General features: G+C 46.2%; 1 protein-coding gene across 8 annotated transcripts in view; it reads right to left on the bottom strand.

Moving 5' to 3' along the window:
- ZNF236 (zinc finger protein 236) overlaps positions 1–25,979 on the bottom strand; it is a 105,916-nt gene that overhangs the window by 52,746 nt on the left and 27,191 nt on the right. For all 8 annotated transcript variants that reach the window (XM_027069195.2, XM_053206052.1, XM_053206049.1 and 5 more), the window contains 7 exons: positions 24,761–24,885; positions 24,298–24,470; positions 22,075–22,218; positions 19,362–19,565; positions 18,167–18,395; positions 5,343–5,615; positions 3,881–4,084 (listed from right to left, as the gene is read on the bottom strand). In XM_027069195.2, the coding sequence (XP_026924996.1) occupies positions 3,881–4,084; positions 5,343–5,615; positions 18,167–18,395; positions 19,362–19,565; positions 22,075–22,218; positions 24,298–24,470; positions 24,761–24,885 (1,352 nt within the window). The remainder of the gene's footprint in view (positions 1–3,880; positions 4,085–5,342; positions 5,616–18,166; positions 18,396–19,361; positions 19,566–22,074; positions 22,219–24,297; positions 24,471–24,760; positions 24,886–25,979) is intronic.

The raw sequence follows: 25,979 nt of genomic DNA, 5'->3' as shown, positions 1-25,979 counted from the left end.
ACTATTACTGTATTACTGTTTATTTCTCCTATTAGGTGTTTCTGCTTTTATATACTTGGGTGCTCCCATGTTGGGCATATAAATATTTACCATTGTTATATCTTCTTGATGGACTGACCCCTTTATCATTATCTAATGACCTCCTTTGTCTTTTTTTTCTTTACCATTTCTACCTTAAAGTCCATTTTGTCTGATACAAGTGGAGCTACTCCTGCTTTTTTCAGTTACTATTTTTGAAATGTCTTTTTCTACCCCTTCGCTCTCTATGTGTTATCGTCACAGCTAACCTGAGCTTCTTCTGGGCAGCATAATCACTGAATCTTGTTTTGTTCTCCCTTTAGCCATTCTGTGTCCTTGGATTAGAGGATTTAATCCATTTACATTTAAAGTAATCATTGATAGGTAAGGACTTACTAATGCCATTTGGTTAATTGTTTTCTGAATCCTATGTTCCTTGTTTTCTTATCCTGCTTTTTGTGTTTTGATACCTCAGTTATGTTTTAATTTCTTTACCATCTTCTTTTGTGGGATTACTGTCGGATTTCCCCCTGTGGTTACTATGAGGCTTACACAGACTATCTTAAACTTATAACATACTGTTTTAAACAGATAATAACTTCAATAGAATCCATAAATTTTACACTTTTACTTCTCTTCCCCCTCACATTTTAGGTTACTGCTGATAAAATTTGTGTTTTTTCTATACTATGTAACTGCAAATGCCTATAGTTATGGTTATTTTTACCACCTTTTTTTTTAACTTTTAAACCAGAGTTGTAAGTAAAGTGTGCACCACTATTGTTGTAATGCAGAATCTAACTATGACTACATGTTTACCATTACCAGTGAGACTCATGCTATCTTTTTATGTTTTTATGATGTTAATTACTGTTCTTTTGCCTCCACTCAAAGAAATCCCTTGGGCGTTTCTTATAAGAAGGTCTGGTGGCAATGATCTCTCTCAGCTTTTTATGATGGTAATAAGGAGCTCCCTCTGAATATCATGCTTGCCTTATGACTCCAATACCTCCTTAGTCTACACATTATTGTGTTTAAGATTTAGTGTTTGAATTCGAAGAAAAAACATTTAGAGTACAAGAGAGCATGTCTAGTGAAATACAATCCCTGACACACAATAAAGTTCACAACATTCAAGTCCAGTAAAAATTACTGGTGCTTGGTACCAAGATACAATGACTCCTTGAAAATCATGGTGTGCTCTCCCATACTTTTGTGCCTGGGAGTGCAGTGGTAATGGAAGTGCAGAGGGAGGGAACTTAACTGACCACAACCCTGGTCTACAAGCCAGAAGATCCAGAATCCTAGTTCTACCATGAGTACAAACTAGTTGCATAATGGAAAAGCAACATCATAACTCTTTCTAGAGCTTAGTTTTTATATCTGTACAAACGACGAATGTAGAGAAGTTCTGAATGACTATTTTCAAGTTCCTACACAGCTCTCAAAGTTTTTCTGACCGTATAATACCATACCACCAACTGTGCTTCCTTAATATGCAGACTAAATTACTTGCTATGGTAGTTTTAATGCATTCTAACTTTCTGAAGTGACAGTCTTAGCCTAAGTGACATACTGTGTTTTAAGTAACTTGGCTAAACTAGAACAGCTCGTCTCTCAATGAAGTCAAATAACTGTAACTAATCTGTGCTAAAACCCTCTCTGTCACATTTTTATCAAAATCTGTCCCCGGAAGGTTATTAAAGTCACATCTTTTCTACAGAGCCCCTGAGGAGCTCAGAGTCTGAAAGAAGAGACAAACACAAATATAAATGACAATGACGTTAAGCATTGTAAATAATTATTTACAATATTTTACCTTCTATAATGCGAAGCCCTCTCTATATGAATCATTTCCCTCGTGTGTCTCACTCAGCCTGGACCAAAGGAGAATTCTGCTTCCACTAATTTGGTCTAAGTTTGGCTTCCCAGCTATCTGTGAAACCAACGAGTAAAATGTACCCGTTTTAACCTGGGAAAAAGTCTGGAGTAGCAGGACTGTAGTTTTAACTACGGGTTTAGAAAGTTAAAGTCAAGAAACCCACAGATGTTTAATTTTATTAATGGCAACCTGAAAACAAAACTGGTAATTTGAGGGTAACTCTGAAAGCATGAAGGAAAATTCTAGGGCCACTAAACAAATGTTGAATCTGTCCTGACTTTCAGAGACTTTCCTCATTTCAGGAATGACACAAACCATTGAGAACCTATAGATTATGAAGATCAGATACACATTAAATCAGCGTGTTGTTTTGCTTTGTGAGCTACCAAAAGTGGACAAGAACATCAAGGCATTCTAACCTCCATGGGAGCTTTGTCAGTTTCTAGGGTTTGAACAATTAATACCCTAAGAATTATAGTTTCCAGGAAGCTCAGTACAGCACACACATAAAATCAACAGAGCATGATACTCTGGGGAGGATGACGACCTTCAATCTTTTGTCTGTTTTGGGGTTTTCCATTTCTTCTAGAGTCAATCATGATAGAAGAACATGATTCTAGAAAAGATCCATTTCATCTAAATTTTCAAATGTGTTAGCTATCTGAACTACAGCTAACACATTTAGCTTTGTTCTGTTATGTTTTCATTGAGTTACAATCAAAGATTGTGTCCTGTACAGTATCTACTTTTGAAAATTTGAAATTCTTCCTTATCCTAGATTTGACCAACTTCAATTCCGTGCATGTTTCAAAGAGTATTATAGAGTAAAAGATTCTATGAAGCTATTAAATAACCCTTTTTTTATATATGCGTACTTCAAATCTGCTTCAGTTTCACCGTTTAAATTGATCTAATTGAGGAATTTTCACTATACTTTACAATTTGAATATTTCTCCTTCCTTCTAATTGTTTTTGGTTTATATATGTGATGCTATGCTCCTAAATAAAGATTCATGATTTTTTTTTTCTTTAGATTCACGATTGTTGAAGAGTGCCTGGATGGCTCAGTTCGTTAAGTGTCTGACTCTTGGTTTCCACTCAGTTCATGATCTCGCAGTTCGTGAGTTCGAGCCCTGCATCAGGCTCCACACTAACAGTGCAGAGCCTGCTTGGGGTTCTCTCTCTGCTCCCCTGCTCATGTTCGTTCTCTCTCTCTCTCTCTCTCAGTCAAAAAAATAAACTTTAAAAAAAATTCATGATTACTGATCATCTTATTAGCAAACCGTAATTCATGTTAATCTAAAATATCTCCCTTTATACCATATGACCTTTATTTATATTAAACTATACTTTGATGTTAATTTTGTTCGTGGACTGGATTATCTTGCTTAAGACCTAATAAAACACAGAAACTGTATAAAAATATAAGTTTTATCCCAGAATTTAATGCAGTTTCTTTCATTTTGTTTAGCACTTTCTCATAAGCAGTGTTTCTAGATAATAAAATCATAGTTTAACCTTCATAACATTGAGCCTGGAAAAAAAAAAGCCTTAAACGCCAGCAGTTTTCGTTTTTAAGTCCAAACATGAAAGCAGCCCATATGAAACCTGCGACCTGTCACGTAGGGATTTTAAGATGAGAGTAACAAAGCGGACTGCGCGTCTCACATGAAGAACGCTCGTCCACGTTGACGGCTCCCCTGAGACAGAAATTTGTCCTCAGTGAGGACTTACGTGCTAGTATCTGCAGCTGGACACATCCTTTCTTTCTTAAGCAAGAACACAATTTGGGCAGTGGCTGAGACAGAGCTAGGATTTTCAGCTTGACTGTGGAACATACCGGGCCGTAAGGCAAAAGTGCTACACAAACACTTCACGAACAGCATGCTAAAACTGTCTCCCTGTAACCATCGGTCTAGCGCTGTGTAGACAAGATACTCATATACTCTCTGCAAGGTGCAAGAGGGAAGAGAATCTTACCTACGTCAGTTATGAGAATCGGCTCTTGCAAAGGAATGTCAGGGACCGGAACGTTCGTCTTGCCGACTCGAACCTTCGCCGGTTTCCGCTGGTGCCTCATCTTCCTTAGCTCCGTGTGTTTAAAGTGAGAAGCAATGTGAGTCTTCCTGTGGCCTGAGGTCCGAAACTTTTTGTCACAGTGAGGACAAGCGAAAGGTCTGACTCCTAATAAAAATAGAAGTACGCGGCAGAATTATTTCAAGAACATCCGTCTCGACAATTAATGCCAACATAAAATGCTAGTAGTTTAATTTTGACTTGAAGAGTTTCTCGCTTCACGCGTACAATTTCATGCATCTCATGCAGCTGTTTTCCCCTGTGTGCACACAGTGCGTACTATCGATGTTAAGGCACGTCTTAAGATCACTGGAAGTAAAAAAATGTGCTATCCTCGCATTGTAAAACATTTAAACCTTCAGATACTCAAATATTCAGTCGCTAGGAATACTCCAGGGCAGTAAGACTGCTCTCTCTCAAATCATCATCTGTCACGTGGAACAACGTCTGCCTCCAGGCTGGCTGCCGGGATTGGAGACACTCATGTTTGACTAGCACTCAGCAGCTCCGGGCATTTAGTAAACAGCAGTAAATGGTAGTTGTCAGTGATTGTAAATAACAATAATGCTGCTGCTGCTGACAGTAGTAATGTCCTCTTCACAATTCTCTACTATCAATTCCCTTTCCTGAAGGAAATTCCTTCATTTACAACTTTATCGGTAAACGAAAACGGAGGTTCCAAAGAAGGGCACGTAACAAAAGCAACAAATGTCAGCTTTTTTGAACACTCCTCCACATGATGAGCTCAGCCCCGGAACCCAAGGTGGGCAGGAGAAGTTCCTGCTGATGGAGATGGGGTTTCTTTGGTGGGGCCGGGATGACGAAAACGTTGAAAATAGACAGTTGGGTGGGTTGCACAATTTCTGAGTACAGTGAATTCTGAGTTCACCGTAAAATAAGAGTCCATTTTATGATCTGTGAATAGATCACAACAAAACGATCCTAAACGAAATTACAGCCTAAATATGAATGTTTTCATGCCTTCATCCTGACGACAAAACATCGGAAAGGGTGAAGAGGCATCAGCTTTGCCTCCCTGCCCCAGGCCTCAGCACAAACGCCCCCCACCGCACCCAGGTGTCTCCTTACAAAGGCCCACCTCCTCCAGCTCTACATGCGGTGGCCCCCAAGCACCCCTCTCTTGGCCCTTTGCCTCCTGTGTTCATTCCGAGTGCTAGTGCTTAGTGCTTCCCTCATTCAGCCGCGGGCTCTGTGGGCATCTACTCCCGTCACTCTGTGGACCAGCGTATACCTGCAGCCTAGCCTACCAAGGTGATCACAGAGACTTGGGAAGGGTGTTTGGCTGTTGCCCGCAGGCCCCGTGAATCGGAGGGGACGGGAGGGGAAGGCCCCGAGCCCCGGGCACCTGTGTGCAGGCGGATGTGCACTTTGAGGCTCCCCGACGTGGAGAAGCTCTTCATGCAGTACTGGCACTTGAACGCCTTGATGCCCGTGTGGGTCTTGATGTGCGCGGTCAGGGTGCTCTTTACGGCAAAGGCCCGGAAACACTGCGGACACTTGAAGGGCTTCTCGTGGGTGTGAATGCGGATGTGGCGCACCAGGTCACTCGGCTTCCGGAACTCCTTGGTGCAGTAGGGACACACGTGCCACCGGACACCGTTCTCCTCGCGGATCGAACCTGGGGCCGAAAGAAAACACAACCAGTCCGGCTCGGCCTGTCTGGCCCTTGTGTCTTCTACCCACTGTTAAGGCACTTGACCGTCTGGGGTTAGATCGAAACAACAGCGTACCTATGAAAGAGCTATCTACTTTCTTTGCCACAGCAGAAGATATACGATCAGTTAGGGAAAAAGGTGAAATTTCCATCATCACTGAAATAACGGAAGACTATGAGTGAATCCTGCAGAAAATCTTCACAGTCACATGAGAACACAAATCATGGCCCGAGGGAGGGAAGAGGGCTAACTGGACAGGTAAGATACATAAACCAAAGGCAAGCGTACAAACTCAGGCCACTGTACATGTGAATAAAAGCACATGTGACCAAACGACTCCAAAGTTAACTCGAGATATGAGGAGACGAAGGCGGAGAAAGCACTGTCTGAGCCCATCTGATACCATGAATAACAAACAAGTAATCCCCACGCAAGTAATTGGGAGACCATGAATTCTTGCCCTATGAAAAGGCATTCATAAAGACTTATGACAAAGAAATAGCTCACGACTAAATATAAAAGACTATTTTGTAACTTTAAATATTATCGTTCAACTTTCAATCAGGTTTAAAACTATTCCCATCAGGGGCGCCTGGGTGGCTCAGTCGGTTGAGCGTCTGACTTCGGCTCAGGTCATGATCTCAAGGCCTGTGAGTTCGAGCCCCGTGTCGGGCTCTGTGCGGACAGCTCAGAGCCTAGAGCCTGCTTTGGATTCTGTGTCTCCCTCTCTCTCTCTCTCTCTGCTCCTCCCTGGCTCATGCTCTGTCTCTGTCTCAGAAATAAATAAACATTTAAATAAACAAACAAACAAACAAACAAATAAATAAATAAACTATTCCCATCCAAAGAAAAATCACGAGTTTACTGAAATACAAGTAAAATGATTTCTAAATTATAAAAATTTTAAAAACAAAATTCAGCAGAACCACTTTTTATCTTTTATAATTTTGATTAGCTTTATTTATCGGAAATTAAATAGGTATTTACAGTGAGGTCAAGAACCCACTTAAAATTAGAAAGATTTTGGCCAGGTTAACAAAATTCATCAGGAAATTTTAACTGTTTATTTAACTGTGTCTTTACAGACATAGCTTTATTAGATAAAAAATAATTTGTTTCCTTCTGTTATTAGTAAATGCAAGGAATTCTCCTTATGTACAAGTGAATCTACAAGGAGCGAAAATGTATCTTCCTGAAGACGATGCTCTTTGCAAGAGTAACTAACATAGGAAATAAGGTTAGGTAAAAGAAAAAAACTTACATTTTTCTAAAAACAGTGATGCAACAGAAACTAGGTCAAGTCAGGAACACATGCAAACCATAGGGAAAAGAGGAGAAAATAAGGGAAGTGGCTTCAAAAATGGGAGAGAGCATTTATTTTATGGTGACACCGTTTACATTAAGGAAGTCTGAAACTTAAGGCTGTTTAAAACCAATCGGTAAAAATTAATTCATAGAAGTGCAGTAATTACCTAAAGGTCTTATTTATGATACATCAAAAAAGCCAAGGTATAAAAAGGCGACAGAACTAGAGTATCTATGAGCTAATAAACCTGGGAACCCTCCCCATCAGGTTTTCACCCAGGCAAGAATGAAAGCTGTACCTTTAACTATCTAAGATGACAGAACATTCAACTGTCACCAGGTTCTAATTATTTCCGGGAACGGACTAGAACAGAAATTACAAACTGGCGGCCTTGCAGCAGTCTCCACACGTGGCCTGCATGGGCTTTGTTTGGCCCACGCGCTGCTACTAAAATATTAAATCCAGATTTTCAACCCTCTGACAAACTGAAAGGTCTGGAAAACCAGATGTGCATTCCCACGCGGCAACTTTCCCTGGTGCTGGACGACTGCTTTTCTCTTCAAACACATTAATAAATTTAAGAAGAAAAAACCTACATTATAATCGTCTTCAAGATGAAAAGGCAATTACTACAATTTAGTAGCTAGTCTTAATTCCTAAAAAATTGTCTGAACACAGGAAGAGTTGAACAAACGTATCTCAGTATGTTCTCATTTAATAGGAAAATACTAAAAACAACCCTATTACAGTCCAGAAAATATCCGCTATCACTGCCATGAATTTATTGTGTTCTAGTGATACAAGCCAGTGAAATTAGGTAAGATACAGAAATATACAGCATTAACTAACTACAAAGGAAAAGGTAAAAATCATGATTTACAAATGATATGATTAAATGCCTTAAAAAACTTAAAACTCAAAAAGAGGCACACATTTTAGTACGTGGAAATCAACATCATATCTACAAGCAAAATCCAGAAGAAAATTTTAAAATGCCACTAAAAAATGAAAAAATACAAAGAAAAGATCTGAAGAAATGGAAATCTACACCCTATTCTTTGGTACAAAGACTAAAAGTTATAAAGACATCAATTCTCACTGGTTAAATCACTTACATATAAATACCGAAAGGACTTTTTTAAAAACTAGAGTTTTGGAGCTTTAGCAGACAAGTCTGAAGTACACATGAAAAAATAAGTATGGGAAAATCGTTCAAAACACACCGTCAAGCGTAGCAGGAAAGGACTAGGCCCATAGGCAAGAAAGCGTACCAGTAGTAGACATGAACAAGAAGACAGATTCGTGCACAGAACACAGTCCAGAAAAGACCCATACAGGTCTGGAAGGGTAACGAACAGAACGGTATCACAGTGTTTCAGTGGAGAAAACAGGACTTAGTCCATAAATGGTGTTTGGACAGCGTGGTGCCCATCTAAAAACAAAAAATTAAATTGAGTCAGAGATGCAGCTTAAAATATGAAAGTATGAGGGGCACCTGGGTGGCTCAGTCGGTTGGGCGTCCAACTTCGGCTCAGCTCATGATCTCACGGTTCATGGGTTCAAGCCCCGCAATGGGCTCTGTGCTGACAGCTCAGAGCCTGGAGCCTGCTTTGGATTCTGTGTCTCTCCCTCTCTCTCTGCCCCTCCCCCGTGCTCGCTCGCTCTCTCTCTCTCAAAAATAAACATTAAAAAAAATTGAAAGTATAAAAGCGTTGGATAAAAGAGGTTATTTCCCATAATGTCCACGTTGAAGTCTAAGTATTGTAGAAGTCCAAAATCTGTGAAACACTGACCAATTTGGGTATAGAAAATATTTCTCCCTTTTAATTCAAAACGACAAATTAGAAAAGAATATATGCTCTCAAAATACTATCATCCTTAATGTATCATGGCAAATAAAAATGAAGTCAGGCTAATGAAAAAATGTAGGTGGCTCTTCAACATGAAAAGTTGCTCAACCTTTTTACTCCTTATTAGAGAAATGAAATTAAAGCTACAATCAGAAACCATTTTAACCTATCAGATGAGTAAAAATAGTCCCCAAATTTTGATAACAATCCCTTCAAAAGGCTGTGAGGAAATGGACAGATACCCCAATGCACTGTGGATGGGGGTATAAACTGTCAGAAAGCCCTGGAAGGATAATCAGCAATATTTACCCCATTGTTTTTTTTCTTTTGATATGAAGCACATTAGTGATACAAATACTGAAATTTGAACAAGATCTGTGGACTGGATCAATTTCACTACCCTGATGTTGATGTCTATACTCTGGTTCTAGAAGACAGCATCCTTGACCTTAGGACACACACACTAAAGTATTTGGAGGGGTATTAAATAAATTTGTATTTATTATCACCTGTATTTGCAAGATTGCAAATAACCTACATAATTATTTATCCATAAAATGGAACAATCTCTAGATATTTTCTAAAATATCAGGTGGAAAAAAGTAAACTGCAAGAAAGATTATATATAGATTTTATACACACACACACACCCAGTATGCCTCCCAACATACTGAAAAACAATACGATACATACTATATAATAACATGCCTGTACTTGTTTAAAAGACAGAGACCCCCAGTGACAGCAGCTGCCCTGGAGAGGGGTTACGTGGAGGACAAGGATGAACAGGGGACATTTCACTGCACACCGTTTTGTATCTTTTGATTACGTGGCAAGAGCAAGTTTCACCTAGTTAAAAAATAATTTTTAAATTTGTGCATTCCATGCAGCAGTCATCCCGGGTCAGGCACTATTCCTCACACTCAGGTCTCTCCCTTTCGTTCTGCCACCGCCCCATCGCACAGACGAAGGTTAGCGAACCTGCCCCAAGTCAGGTGCCAATAAGTGGAAGAGTCAAGGCACACGTTGACATCTGTGTAATTCTAGAATCTGAGAGCGATTCTCTCAGAGCACTCTGTCCTCCCAGCTCCACTTCAAGGAGAGTGCTCACCACGTGCCAGCGACCACGGCAGGCAGACCCCTGCCCGTGGAGGGACTCAGGTGCGGGATTCGAGCACGCACGTGCAGCAGAGCTCAGGGACCTGCGTCAGGGTGGACTCGCCCCGGGGGGGGGGGGGGGGGGGGGAACGACACGACACTCAGAAACGTCTGCATTCGAGGGAAGGGGGGCCTGGCCGGCTCGGCGGCAGAGCACGTGACTCTGGGTGTCAGCATTATGCGTCAAGCTCCACGTTGGCCCACGTGTCGAGATTATTTAAAAAAAACATAAAATGAAATCTTCAAATAAAAAAGTCTGCATTCGAAAGGCAGTTTTTGGAGGTACATTTACCAGGCAAAGAAGAAGCAAAGCCGGGTATGAAATTCTGGAAACTTAAAGCTCACAACGGCCACAGCGTGAGAGGTCTCGCGGGGTCCGCGAGACGCAGAGCTTGAGGCAGACAGGGGGACGTGATGGAAAGCCTACGTGCCACGAGAGGTTTTCGGCAGGACGAAGAAAACCGCACCCTAGAGGTGTCCTCCTCACTCCTGAATCGGTTTCCACACCGGAGGAATTACTGGGGACGCGGCCAGCCGTGTCCCCGGCATCGGCCTCGGCCACGGTGGAGGACGAGGGTGACAAGGTGATGAGGACCTGGGCGCCGCAGGGGGGAGGCAGGACCGAGGGACGGGAAGACGCCTGTGGATTCGTCTGGGGGCCAGAGCGCACAGCCACTGCTGTCGGAGAACTGAAGGACAGCAGGAGAGACAGACAGACAGACAGGCTCCTCTAGGACCCTCTCCAAGGGCCGCTTCAGACGCTGGACGAAGGCCCTGGCGTATTCTTGCAACGGAAGGTGTGCCCAGAGGCCGCGGGTGCACACAGAAGGTGCAGTCCGGAGGACATACAGTGACAGTCACAGAAAGTCGTTCTGCTTTCTACTGAATAACATCTACTTGAATAACGTCAAGCTGAATACAAATACTCAGACTTAACTACTGTTCAACAACGAGCGGGGAGACGCTCGTATCTCAGGATCCACGTTCAGATGCTGAATCTACAGAGAAGACTTTAAACGAAGCAAAGCAGCCCAAGCGTGCCCTCACTTTCTGTTCACAGCATCTCCCTACGTGGCCCCAGCCTGGACGGCCGTTGTTGTCGTTCACACCGTCTCAGCGGCGGACGGGACTGCGAGAGAGGTTAGCACCACTGGACCCTCGCGGCCTCCGACTCAGCCAGTGGGTCGTGGAGTGACATGGAAACCAGAGGCCGCAGGATCCTCTGGCAAAAGACGCCCTGTGGGAACAGCGCAGCCCGCACCTGGCGGAGGCAGGACACCGAATCTTGCACAACGTTGGGACACCCACTCGGAAGTGACAGGCCAGTGTCCTGAGGTGGGGGGGCCGTTAAATAGGCTGCTGGGCCATACGCCACGGGACCGCTTATTTGGAGTCGTACACAAAGGGACAGACTCTTGGTAAAGTGGACCGCGCACAATTTCTGTGTCCAGTCCCGCGGTCTACCGGGTTTCTCAGCGATCGGCGGGAGGACGCCTCGGACTTCCTGGCTGGATTCCCGGAGCGGGAAATGGAGGGGACGGTCACTGGCAGCTGGCTGGGCCACATCAATGAGGCAGGGAGACAGCAGGAATGCTCAGACGCAACCCCAGGCGCTAAAACGGGCACCGTGGCAGCTATGGGCCTTGAGCACGATGGCACCTGCTCTAACGGCCCACGTGGCTCTGGGGCAGGGGCCACCGTGCTGGCCGGCTGACAACCGGACTTGGGATAAAGCACGTGTGTTTGGGAACGAGGGGGGAGGAGGAAGCCAGGTCTGCAGGGAAGAGGACACGGCCGGCACTAGTGCTGTGTGTGACCGAGTCTCCCCGACCCCGCGGCTGTCCCCTGGGCCGGGCCCCCAGTCCCGCTGAACCGGCGACCCCGCGCTGCCCCGAGGTAGGGGCAGTAAGAGCGCTGTCCTGCCGCCAGACGCCCCCCGCCCCCCGTCGCACGGTGCTCCCTGCCCACGTGGCATCCCAGAGCGGGTGCTCCACGGGGAGGGACGCAGGGACCACCGGGGGTTCGCTCTCCCGGGAGATCCCCGAGGTCTCCGAAGCTGCAACTGTCCAGGGAGCAGCTCTCACCGCCAAAGCACGGCATCCTTCCCCTGCCGGCGGCCCTCCAGGAACAGGTGACGGTGGGACCGATGACCTCTTTCTCACGGAGGGCACCCTGAACAGGAGACGAGATGCGCCAGAGCTCTCCCGGGTATGGCAGGGCGGCGGAGGAGGGCGACCCGCCCTGTGAGCGCCTGTGCAGGTGCTGACGACGAGACAGCTGCGGGGCCAGCCGGAACCTGGCGCCCAGCAGAAAGGCGGCAAGCATTCGGGGAGGGATCTGTCCCTTCCGCTCCTGGAGAGGCTCCAGGTCCCCTCAGAAGAACCTTCGCTGGCGCAGATGAGGAAGGCAGGCCTCCCCGGCGGACTGAGCCAGCTGTGGATGTGCCGGGGGGCCGGCAAGGCTCTCTGCTCCACACACCGCGGGACACGCGGCTGTTCCGAAGCGCATGTGGACCACACAGCTTGCCGGAGCTCCCCTGCCCCTTGCAGAGGGGTGCGCTCAGCAGGGGAGACCCCGCTTCCGTCCCCGCGTGACCCACTGCCCACAGGAGGTGCCGTCCACTCCATCTACCTCCCGACACCTGCTCGGAAGCTGGGGCACAGGTCCCCCCGGGAGTTGGTGCCTTCTATCGACCAGATTACAGGCACGGTGATGCTGCACGAACCCTCGTGTTTGCTACTTCTGTTCACCTCTGCTTCATGCAATTCTGGAGGTGCTGCTCTGAGGAGAAAACCACCAATCTGCTGCTTCACAGAGGAGCCACGTTGCCTCCCGCAAACCGTCACTGGGTGAGCTGGGTCAGGGCAAGCAAGGTGCGGGGACACCGTCCCCGAGGAACAATCCGATATCCAGACCCAAGTGCACAGAGGACATGCTCCCGGACCGCTCAGGGCCGGTCCGAGTCGAGGGTGGAGGAGCCGGCCAGCGGCCTCGCGGATTCTGACCCCAAGGGCAGCGCCTCTCTGCGTGTTTCCCCAGCACCCGCAGCGGGAACCTCGGAGCCGGCTCCACGGGTGTGCGCGGCGTCCCTAGAAACAATCCACCCGGAAGGGAGCCCACAGTGCGCAGTGTTCACCAGAACACCCACCCTCCTCTCGGGGAGCCCTGCAAATAATTCACGAGTTTTCGCAAGCGCTCCAGAAGCCTGATGCGGAAGTCCTTCGAAGTGACGCAAAGGTGTCTCCCAGAAAGCAAAGCCTAAGGCCCGTCTCCCTCCTGCTTCGTCCCAGGAAGGAATTTATAAAGAAGGAAGTTTCTGTGCCGGTCACACTGAACTCTTAAACACTGCTTTGAGCTTACTGCAGTGTCCGTACTATAACTTTCTGTAAAATGGGTGTAGTTTTCCCCAAGAGCGCAGGTGAGAGACAACCAGAGAATTTGCTTACAAGCCAACTCAGATCACTGCATACAGAAATGCTGCTAAAACGTTACAGACCTATCCTAGTACCTAGAACCTTAAACTTCATTTATCTGACTCCTTAAGGCCTTTACAAAGACCACCACTGTTGAAAACTGTACTGTTTAAAAACTGCTGGATATAAATGTTTAAAAATTTTCCTGTATGTGTCTGCACACAAAGTAGGAGAATACAATGATCAAAACTAGTTTCTTCTAGAGAGCAATTACATTTCTTCAAGTTGTTTTAAGACCAATGTACATTCTATAAAAAGGAACGGTTTCATACGCTGATTTAAAAGTGAGTACCGGTTATCCATTTTTTTTATTTAAAAAAAGGCATATTTTCTTAAGTGAAATTGAGAAAAAGAATATTGGCCAAGCAGATTCAAAAATGTGTAATAAAAAAACACAATAGAGGGAAAACATGAGAGAGGGAGGAAAGGGGGAGAGAGAAAGAGAAAGAGTCACATCAAAGCCCAAACAGAAGACGTGGTTTGCTTCCCATTAATCAATTACTGTGATTTACCACCTCACAGATTAAAGTAGGAAAACACATGATCATAACAACAGAGGGGAAAAAAGGCATTTGATAATATTCAACATAGAGAAGAACATAAAAAGCCTTCTTACTAAACCAACAATGGAAGGCAGCTTCCCAAATTTGAGAGGATCTAAGAAAAGCCTATAGTAAAAAAGCCAAATCCAACTGTGAAACATTAAAACCAAACCCCTTAAAAGGCAGGACACAAGAGTCAGTTCTCATCTGCATTATGTAGGGACCACTCTCCCTACTTTGTCTACTTAACACTGTGGCAGAAAAGACACCTTAAGGAGTGTCGGATACGGTATTCAAAACACATATAAATAACAAAGAAGGGGCACCTGGGTGGCTCAGCCAGTTAAGCAGGTTAAGCATCCGACTTTGGCTCAGGTCCTCAGTCCAGATCTCCCAGTTCATGAGTTCCAGCTTGCTGACAGCTCAGAGCCTGGAGCCTGCTTCTCATTTTGTGTCTCCCTCTCTCTGACCCTCCCCCGTTCATGCTCTGTCTCTCTCTGTCTCAAAAATAAATAAACGTTAAAAAAAAAAATTAAATGTTCAGTCTGCATACAACGTGAGCTATGTGTCAACAGAAGTTAACACTAGAACCTTTTTAAAATAATTTTTGATACAGAAACACAAGTGTGATGAACTGGTCACGATGACCCTCACCGAGGCCTCCACACGGTTCACTCTATTTCCGTCAGTGCTCAGTTCTCGTCCCTCTAACTCACAAAAGCTTTCACCTTCTCGCTGTGGTCCGCTGAGCTCTCCTATCTCTACACTCGGAGCACATCTGTAACAATACGCCTCTGCGACCGAGACACTGCTTTCGACTGCCGCACACCGTCCACGCACAGACTCCGCTACACCTTAAGCGTCTGGTAGCTCAGTGTCCTTTTTAATACTTGACGGTGTGTTATATTTAGTACATAACGGGGACTCAGCTCAAAACCAGACTACCATTCAAAACAATAAAGGTCTTAAGTAAAGATAATATTCATATTTGGGGTGCCTGGGCGGCTCAGTCGGTTAGGCGTTCGACTTCAGCTCGGGTCACGATCCCACGGTCCGTGAGTTCGGGCCCCGCGTCGGGCTCTGTGCTGACAGCTCGGGGCCTGGAGCCTGCTTCGGATTCTGTGTCTCCCCCTCTCTCTGCCCCTCCCCCGCTCATGCTCTCTCTCCATCTCAAAAATAAATAAACATTAAAAAAAAATTTAAGATAATATTTAGATTTAATTACAAATGACAAATAATTCAAAACAAAACCTGAAGAAAATCCTCTAAACTCTGAATCTTACCATCAAAGAATTGTACACAAATGAGATAAATCATGGAATTTTCAAACTAAATTCAACTATGTCCAAATGAATAAGTTTTTCTTTTTAAAGTTTTTCTATACTGTATTATATGAAAAGCATAAAACAATACAAAATAACAAGCAATGTATCTGAACGATGAACCCAGAAATCTTCTTTATTCACAACACAGACCATCTAAAGAGAAAGAAAAGGAATAAAAAGAAAATACCACTCTCTTGAATTACTTAATGCAGACATAAAACTCCAAATAAGCTCATGCGTGTTATTTTTAGACAAAGTATAATGGTTGCAAAAGTTCTTACCAAGAACAAATTTCTACTTTTTTCTAAATGTTTGTTTATTTTGGGGAGAGAAGGCAGAAAGAGAGAGAATCCCAAGCAGGCTCTTCACTCAGTGCAGAGCCCAACATACTGCTCGATCCCAGGACCCGAGCCCAAATCAAGAGCCAGGATGCTTAACCGACGGAGCCAAGGTGCCCCAATTCATACTTACTTTTCAGGCGGCTATAAAAGCCCTCAGGTATCAGAGCTGCAAGCACTTAGCAGACCTCAAGCAGCAAAATAAGAGAGCGGGACAAAGACTGCTACAGGCAGCTGAGAACAATACGCACGCCATAATAAATGCAGTTTCCAGGGCAGATGAACTGAAGCCCACAGGTCCTGCAACGGGTCAAGCAGATGCCGGCCTATCACAGCACAGAGCAGGGGTCAAGTTCACGGTCCTAAGTCATCAAGAAGAGGTTAAGATTTCAAGACCTTGCTCTGGTGTAAGAGGGTGAAGTCTCTCTGGCCTTAGGAAAGACGTCCACACGGAGCAGTTAAACCACTGTCATACCTAAAGGAATAAGCTGCCAGCTTTTCAAAACACCTTTCGCTGTGACTTCTAGAGAGCCAGTATTTTATAACAAATTTCAAACTCTGTGAAGTTTTAATAATGATTCATATGTCACAAGTTTTACGACAAATATACAAAAAAGCATATTAACTTTTAAATTAATAGGCAAAATACCTCTTAAAATAACCAAATTCTACTAAAAACATTCTCTCTCACAAAACTAAATAAATCAAATAGTGACAGCTTTAGATGGAGTGTGTTCAATCTGGAAATATATGGTTAATTATGAGCTAGCAACAAAACCTTGGCTCGTGAGGTCTCCTCAGGACGACAACAGCCCTCCCCTCCCTCAAACAGGTGTTTGCAGAGACAGTCCCTATGCTAGACGTGTGCTCCTCCCTGAAAAGTGTCAGTCAGAAGAAAGAGCTTTTACATCAACCCGTCTCTCAACCTTTTCTCAGCACACGAAGAAAACAAGCGCCAGCTCCAGCTCGTCCTGAGGATCAGTTTACCGAAAGCGCAGCAGAACTGCATAAACTTGCTCAGCGGTCTACACGTGTATGTGGCTTACTCGGGTCACAACCCGACAGACGGACGCACTGTATGCAAGCTCTCCAGGCGGAGCACCGCATGGGACCTCACGGCCTCTGGAGCCCCATCCAGCGCTCGGGGCAGGAGAGAGCGCGGTCTCCGGGCCCAGGGCCGAGTGCCTCCCTCCATCTGGGGGGCCAGCGCGCCTCAGTGTTGTGGGGAAGCGAGTCTGGAGAAGCGTGTGCTGCCTGCGGCCACATCACAGCACCTTGGAAGGTTCTGGCACAGTAACCGGACAGTGGCCGGTGCTCTCTCGCAGGAGAGGTTTCACGGGCTGTGGATTTCCAGCAGCTTATTGGTGCACATGAAGCAGATACTCAGAAATGCAGGGGAACTTCTAACCCAGAGGCTTCATACAGTGAATAAAAATATGTGGAAATGTGCTTGTTTTCCTTCCCTCCTGTCTGGACAGCGGGGATCCCCGGATGATAAACCGCTTAGATTTCAACCTCCAGTTTTTCACTTGGGGCCGAGGGGCCAGATCAAGGGGAAGAGGAGACTAGAACCACCGCGGTCTGTGGGCCGAGAAACTAGGATTTTGTGGCCACATGTCAACACTGAGAAAACGCGTGTCAGGAGGCAGCGTTAACAGATGAGCGCTTTGCCCCTCAGAGAGCACCTGCTCCCCAGACTCCGGGAGACATACAGTCGGTCCCCAAGAAAACGTTTCTGTGGGAACACTCCTGCCCCAAAGACAGAAACCTATTTCCTTCAAGAACGATGCAGGAACGCCTGCCCCTCTATGAAGCCATGCTGAGCCCCGCGGGTGCTCAGGAACGAACAGAATGTCGCTACAGTCTGCGCGGGGGCTGTAAGGGCCAGCGCTGCGGGCACTGAGCAGAGGAAGGGCAGGTTCCGAGCCTCCACAAGGAGGCCGCACTCGTGCCGGCCTCGGATGGCCTCATAGGCCTGCCGGAGCTCTCAGGGACGCGGCGGAGAAGGGGAAAAGAAGACACTCCCACTGAAGAAAGGCCCGTGGCAGAGGATGGCCCTTGAAAAAGAGTGTGACTCTTTCAAACGCCCACGGAGCCAGCATCCCGAAGGCCAGGGAGGGAGGCCGCAGAGGCACGGGGGCCGGCTCACAGAGAGCTCACGGACCCACAGGGCGAGGAGTGAGCGCGGTCGGAACCGGCAAGGGTCCAGCCTGCGGGATGGCGGTGCTGTGGTGGAAGGGAGGACAGGGGTGGCCGAGAGGCTGCTGCATCAAGGACAGGCAGAGACCGCCGGGGTAAAGCCCTAGGGGCTGTCGGGAGGAGACACCAATCACAGGGAGAAAAGCAGCCTAAGTTTTACAACTGTCGTGGTTTTGAAATATCAAACAAACAGGCTGATACTACCAGAACGTTCAACAGACCTATCGCCTTTGCGAGAAAAAAAAAAAAAAGGAGGCACGTTTCTTAAAAGATAAGCACTATGCCAGCCTAAACGTCTCGGCCTTAACGCATATGAAAATTACCAGGGAGAAATGGCGATTTCTTCTTTAGAATTTTTTTTTCTTTTTTATCCAACTTCTCTGGGCTTTCTTGTTCTTTTTCTGGCTCTGCATCGGCGGGGGGGGGCGGCTCACTTGAGGCGTGAGGCGTGTCCGCGGTGGGCCCCTGCGCGGAGGGCGTCCTGGCGTGGCTGGGGTCGTGAGCGTGCGCTGCAGCTGGAATTGAAGACAGCCCACTGTTTTCTAAGGCTTGCTGAGACAGAACAGAACTAACAGGTTAGGAGGGGTGAGGCCCGAACCCGCCTGCCAAAATCAATCACAGAGATGCAATAAGGCTCGCCCACAGAATTCTAATTCCGCCCCACGAGACATAAAACTCTATACGCCGCCGATCGTCACTTGTAAGCTCGACTCCCAACTCTAGGAAGCTGAAATGTCCGTTCTGATAACTGACATCTCCCCTCCACCCAGAACATGGTACGGTAAAATTAAAAGGAACTGAAGTTAATTCCTTATTAGACTTTTAGGAATTTTACCTCAGACCACGTTGGTTATCTCCAAACGGGTCTGGGACTCGCTGTTTTCAGTTACAGCGAGTCTACCCAAAAGTTTACGTCGGTTGTCATGCACCCTGAGATTCTTTATACCAACTCGTCCCAAAATGTACAGAGAGGAGACAGGTTAGTTGTTACAGCAAGTAACTAAATAGGGTGGAGAAGGCAGGCTGTCTCTGTTGGCAAAGGAAGGATCTGAGGATACAGCTGGCCTGGGGTGAAAGAATCAGAAAAGAGCACTTTGCCCCGATTCGTTCTGCTGCTCTCCCACCGGAGCGTGGACCATCCACACGGCCGAGGAGACACGGGACTGACTCTCTCGAAACAGTTAACACGAGAGCCTCAACAAAGAACGAAGTATGTCTTAGGCCTCCGTCAACGGGGATAAATACAGGAAGGTTCTGAAAAGCCTATTCATCTCAAGTAAACCTCTCATGGAGAAAATTAAAGTTTTAAACTATTTCTAAATGTATGCATTAACCATCTAGGATTCCGCACTGTCCATAAGCAACTCAATAAGCAGATTTTGTTGCGACAGAACGTTTTCAATTAGGACGCATCTTTATTGATGATTCCTCCCTCTGACAAGCCCCTGCCTATTTATTTTTTGGTCCCGAAGCCCAGGCGCAGACGAGCACGGACAGGAACAGGCAGATGCGTCTCACCTGTAAAATGTCCTGGTTGATGCCCACTGTGATGCTGAGCTGCTGGCCGGGCTGAGGGGGCTGGCTGGACTCAGCCGGCCCCGGCTCGGACAGCTCCAGGAGCTGCTGGATGACATCGGTCACCGCCTGGGAATTCTGCTGACTCGACGTGGACGTGACGTGGACTTCCGTCTGCTGGAGAGGTAACGTCTGAAACAGTGTGGCCTGAAACGCAGCAGCATTGTCGTTGAAAACATAAGAAGCACATTAACTTGTACTTCAATTTACAAGAAAAAAGAACAGCACCTCTTCCTTACGACCATTAAAATCTAACAATATCCCAAAGATAAATGGTAAATAAAATGTCTCACTGATTTTTACGTGAGCCACGATACTGGCTGTTAAAGGAACGTATTCGGTGAATTGTTCACCTCACTTTTTAAATTTTTCTAAGCGGCAGGAGAGACCATCAGTTCAAGGTGGGGGTTTGAGCACAGGGTTACGAAATAAAGTAAGAGAGAAACCACTGTGGCCAAAACAGTTCAAGACATTTAGGGAAAACACGTGCGCTAGAGGAATAAATGCGCAGTGAAGCCACAGACAAGAATATCCAAGCAGGGACCGACCTGATCACCCAGAAACTCAGGAATCTGAAACGCCACACCAAGAAGAGGGTGGAAGTCAGAGACACTCGTGTGTGCGGTGCCATCAAGGTGGACACAGGACGCCACACGTCTGCCAGAATCGACAGGGCACACGACACAGAGCGTGGACCCGAGTCACTGCTAGCACAGCAGCGCTCGCTCATCCGCTGTGACAGACGCGGCACGGAAACGCAAGGGGGCAGCAACGGGGCGGCTACGCAAGGGGCTGGTGGGGTACACGGGACTTCTCCACCTTCTGCTCAATTCTCCTGCAAACCTAAAATTGCTCTAAGAAATCAAGTCTATTAATTAGAAAAAAAAAAAAAAGATGGAAAACTACTTAGGGCTGCCAGTGAGTCCCTTGTCTTCCTCCACAGAACAAGTGACAGGCACTTACCCTGAGGCAACAGAAATGGGGGATTGTCTCTAGAAGAGGCAACAACGGGGGCACCTTGGGAGGATCAGGGCACCTTCTTGGCTGAAGTCCCCCAACTAAACAAAGTCTGCGTTCTGCCCCAGGGACCCCAAGTTTAAGAGCTGGTTCCCCGGTCAACTGCATGTAAAGTGGCTCTGGAGGCCACACAGCTCCATCCCACACGGGCTCACTGCTGCCTCACTGCGCAAGACGACAGCACCACCGGCCACCGGGAGCCACGGGCTAACTCGACGAGGGCAGGGTGGGCAGTGGCCCTGGGCAGACCACTCAAGGAGCAGAAGAGAACTTTTAAAGGAAAATGCTAACTAGGCTTCCCAGGAAACCTCACCAAACCAGAAAAGAAAGAAGCAATCAGATGGCAAAGGAGCAGTCTCAGAATTTAAAAATCTTAGCAGCTGGAGCGCCTGGGTGGCTCAGTTGGTTAAGCATAGACCTTCAGCTCAGGTCGTGATCTCTCGGTCCGTGAGTTCGAGCCCCGCGTCAGGCTCTGTGCCGGCAGCTCAGAGCCTGGAGCCTGCTTCGGACTCTGTGTCTCCCCCTCTCTCTGCCCCTCCCCTGCTCGTGCTCTCTGTCTCTCTCTCTCAAAAATGAATAGACATTTAAAAAAAAATTTTTTTTTAATTTAAAAAACAGCCCAAAATAGACATTTGAAGACTTAATCGTTAGTCTCTAATTGTTCTCCAGTTTCAGAACTTATGGACAACAATCCCCCTGATCAGGGGTAAGGTGAGGAACCATCCCATGCCGCAGATACTGCAGAAAAGAGAAGAAAACACAAAGCGCACACGAGGCCCTCACGTTCAGGAACTAACCACTGCCTAGTGTCTACACTGGCAGGAGGCAGGTGCTGACGAACACACACTAACGCTTCCAAGATTCCTGGACGCAGCGGGTCTGCGGTGGTGGAAACAAGCCTACGCTTAGATCCTGCCATAGAGGCAACAGACCAAGGCCAAGCTGGAGATTCCTCCCAAAAGTTTGTGTGTCAGACTACTTTCAATACGTGTACTGGAAGATACAACTTAGTTTCCCAAAAGTCCACAGTCTCAGGAAAAAATTATCACTGTCACGTCAGACATGGAGAAATCTTATTTGGAAAGGATAACTGATTCTTAAATTATAATAACATAGGGATAGAGATCATTCAATAATAATTGTCAGTAGCACTGTAGGAATTACAAAGTCAGAAATTAATGATTACATTTTGTCCTTTTTTCGCTGGTTCAAATGACAGTCCATAAGTCAGGGTCATCTGGTATCATTCTGAAGTCTAAAAAGACTGATTTTCTTTCACTAACTAAAAAAATAAGAAAGCAGCCCTTATCCGCTAGAAACTTTCATGGCACTTTATGGCATTAAATAATTTTTTTTTTATGTTTTTTACAAGTGGGGGAGGGGCAGAGAGAGAGGGAGACACAGAATCTGAAGCAGGCTCCGGGCTCTGAACTGTGAGCACTGAGCCCAATGCAGGGCTCGAACTCACAAACCACGAAATCAGGACCTGAGCCGAAGTCAGATGCTCAACCGACTGAGCTCCCCAGGTGCCCCGGCACTAAATAATACTCTTAAGTAATATTCAATCTTAAAGGTCAAAATTAGGATGACAGATTTCGGTAAGAGATTATCCTCTTATCAACCAGCTTACTAAACTCACCGTTAACACATGCGCCGTCTCTGCAGAACTTGCTGGATTCTGTGGTCCACCCATATGCATCTTGCTGATATGAGTGTTCAAGCTACCCAAACTTTTAAATACACAACTACATTCTGTACAATTATAGGTAGGGCCATTCTTGACCTTAAGGAACAAAAAAGGAAAAAACGTTTTTTACAATTGACAATTAGATAAAAATGTTTAAATAATAGCCAATCTAATTTACCGTTCTATTGAAAATGACAGAAACAGCCTAACCATTTAACATTACCTCCTCATTCAAATTAGACAGCTCTAAAATCAATGACCCAATTCTTTAATCAATAATGCCAATCTGAGATTAATTGAAATTTCAGTCTTTTCTATAAATCAGGACACGTTTGGAAGAAGTGTTCAGTTATTATAATTTGGTAAAAATATCTGACTTACACTCTCAGTTCTTAAATGGCTAAGCACAATGTTCAATTAGAAAGGCTACACAGTTGGGGCCCCTGGGTGGCCCAGTCAGTTAAGCGTCCGACTTGGGCTCAGGTCCTGATCTCACGGTCCGTGAGTCGAGCCCCGTGTTGGGCTCTGTGCTGACAGCTGAGAGCCTGGAGCCTGTTTCAGATTGTGTGTCTCCCTCTCTCTCTGACCCTCCCCAGTTCATGCTCTGTCTCTGTCTCAAAAATAAATAAACATTAAGAAAAAAAAAAAAAAGAAAGGCTACACAGTTAGATATAAACATCACCCTAACTGAGCCTTTAGGGAGCTCATACACACACGTGAGGACAGATGGTCACCCAGTGTGTACATTTTTCATCACCAATTCCAATATTCCACATCAGCAACTACTTTCTACCACTGTGACATAGCCGGAAGTGGGCACCAGAGATAAGGAGTGATGTGGAGGGCTTTTCCAAACTCAGGAGCTCTGGTGAGCACCTCACAGGGTGGCTCGGGGTCCCAGCGAGGTCTCTCTGGGCACTACACAAGTGAACGGTCATCCCGAAACCCCGTCTGGGCAGAAGCGGCTCTGGGAGAACGCCGCGTGCAGGCCGCATTTATTCTTCTGCGATCTACAGGAAGCCTCACCTCACGCTGTTACCACCTCACTAGCATTTACGTGTTCTTCCTCATGTTTCTGGGTCTGAGATAATAAGCCTTGGTTTTTAAAAGTAACTCACCGCATACGGAAGTCTGAATCTGTTTATAAACTACGTGAAGGGTGTAGAGTTTTTTTATTTTAGTGATACTTAAGACTTCATTCCAAGGAAAATAAAAAGAGACACATTTGATTTTAATATGAGTTTTCATTCTGGGGCACCTGGGTGGCTCAGTCCGTTGGGTGTCCAACTTCGGCTCAGGTCATGATCTCACGGTCTGTGAGTTCGAGCCCTACATCGGGCTCTGTGCTGACAGCCCGGAGCCTGGAGCCTGCTTCAGATTCTGTGTCTCCTTCTCTCTCTGCCCCTCCCCCATTCAAGCTCTGTCTCTGTCTCTCTCAAAAATAAACAAACATTTTAAAAAAACAAAAAATTTAAAAAATACATGAGTTTTAATTCTGCAAAAGTTACACAAAATAAACAGATCCTGGATAAAAGTATTTGTGTCGCTTAAACATTTATTTATAGTCTACAATTAGACTATAAAAACACCAAATCATGATAGTCAGTAAGAACAAATGTTAACCTGCTTAAGAGATATACTTCCAGAAGCCTTGCAAGTCGGTAAGATCTACAGACAATAAAAAATTGTCAACATCAGTTTCACTGAAAGAGTTAACACGGAGGGAAATAAACAGACCAGAGGTCTGTCTGACAAAAAATGCGAATGAGGCCACATGTAAGTTTAGCAATAATAATAATAATAATAATAGGAAAAATACTTTTTTCCTCAATTTGTTTCTTATCTTTCAATTTCTTACACTTCAGAGTGTCCACGTTTCAAGTTTGCTAAAGGGATGACACAGGTTAACAATCACAACTAGCAAAGGTATGATGATATTCAAACATTTATTCATCAGAGCTATGACAGTGCAAGGCCACAAAGGGATAATATTTTATGTTTCTGCCATATCGGCCTAAAAGGTTTCCATCTACAGGTATCTGTTTCTTGTTTAAAACAAAGTCTGCTCTGCACCAACCCTAAACCTAGAAAAGAATGTCTCAGGCTCACCCATTGGCTCAAGAGCCGCGCAGCGCAGCCCCGTGAAAACCACACCCACCCACGTGCGACGTTTACCTCCGAGTGAACTCTCTGCACGTGTGACTGCAGATTCCCTTTCTGAGAAAAGGCGGCAGGACAGAAGGCACAGGCGTGGGGTTTTTCACCTGTGTGCTTGATCATGTGCGTCTGCAACGCCCCCTTCTGGTTGAAAGCCTTCCCGCATTCACTGCATTTAAACGGCCTTTCACCTAGGGAGGGAGAAAAATGATCAAAATAAAATTCCATAGTGTGGGAGCCCCGGATGAGCTAGAGAGAAATACGTTCCGCCAAACTCAAGACCCAAAACCTATCTGTCCAGACAGAACGCCGCCCCATAACTGTAGACTCATATATCTAACGACCTAGTCAACATGAAGACCACGGGCACACGACAAAGGATGAAAAACCAAGATGATCTTCCAGGTCTAGCTGGCTCTAGAGCACTCGTTCTTCCTCTAAACCACCTCATAAATCACCCAAAAGTGAACGTACTTCATACCTGTGTGTATCCTAATATGCCGAGTTAACTGGCTTGGCTTTTGAAACGTCTTTCCACAGTGTGGGCACGAGTACGTGAATCCACTCCTGTCGATGTTCCGATTGTAAGACCTTGTACTTGACACCCTAGTGTAACACAGGGGGGAAACACTCATGAAGTCATCTCCTTTGTGTTACAATTTCAAAATTCAAATGCTACCGGAAAGTGTGGCTGACTGGTGGTCAGAACACACAGCAGTGAGAAATCACAGAGGAGTGTGTGTATGCACACACACACACACACACACACAGGTGCACAAATACATGCAGTTGTTTTGTGTGTTCATTACCATAAAATTCATTTTTTGCTACATAATGAAACGATAAACTTCCTTTTGTCTTGTTTTCTTGGGGGCGGGGGGTGCGGAGGTCAGAACGTCCCTTGTGGACAAAGCTTTACCGTGACGGTCAAAGGTAAACAGCTCTACGCTGCCAAGTGTCCCTCCATCCTCCGGTCTCCCGCTGTCAGTACCATCGAGACGGGGCGCCAGGGTGGTTCGCTCATGATCTGGGACAGGCATGCCTACCTGGAAGGGCTTCCCACTACCCTGGGGATAAAATCCTCAGCCCAGGATGGCCTCAGCGCCACAAACTCTCCTCCACAGTGGGCTCCCAGACACCAGGCTCCCTTCTGCTCTCAAACGCAGAAAACTCACCGCTGCTGAGTTGTGTGCTCTCCCCTTGGCTGCAGGTCCCTGCCCTGGACCCAAAGGGCCCTCCTCATTGCAAGGACCCCTCCTCACAGCGGCTCCCAACCCACCGCCCTTCTCCGCTCACTTGCTCACTGCCTGCCTCCCTGCCTCCCGAGGAGTAGATGAGCAGTCCTCACGGAGTGTGAGGACGAGGCTGTCTGTCTGTCCAGTGTGTCCCTCGACCCCAGCAGACTCAGAAGCCAGCGTGGCCGAGTGCAAGCCCACCACCCAGTCACCCTTAATCATCTCTCCAAAACCCTCCCAGACACATCAAAACCGCCTGCGCTAAAACCTCATCAGAATAAAAATCTAGTGTGACGGGGCACACGCAGCACGGCTCAAATGGTGACGTCCTCGCTGGGCTCTGCATCATCAACAACGGGCAAGATGGAGGGAGCGGGAAGGGGAAGAGAGCTCTGACCCCACATGGGGTGCAGGCCCCACATCCAAACCACAGCGCCCGAGAGGATACACGAGCCCTGCCGAGTC

The sequence above is a fragment of the Acinonyx jubatus genome, chromosome D3 (assembly GCF_027475565.1).
Source record: "Acinonyx jubatus isolate Ajub_Pintada_27869175 chromosome D3, VMU_Ajub_asm_v1.0, whole genome shotgun sequence".
NCBI classification, from domain to species: Eukaryota; Metazoa; Chordata; class Mammalia; order Carnivora; family Felidae; genus Acinonyx; species Acinonyx jubatus.
Note: the sequence above shows the minus strand (reverse complement) of the source record. Positions and strands in the feature narration are given on the sequence as shown.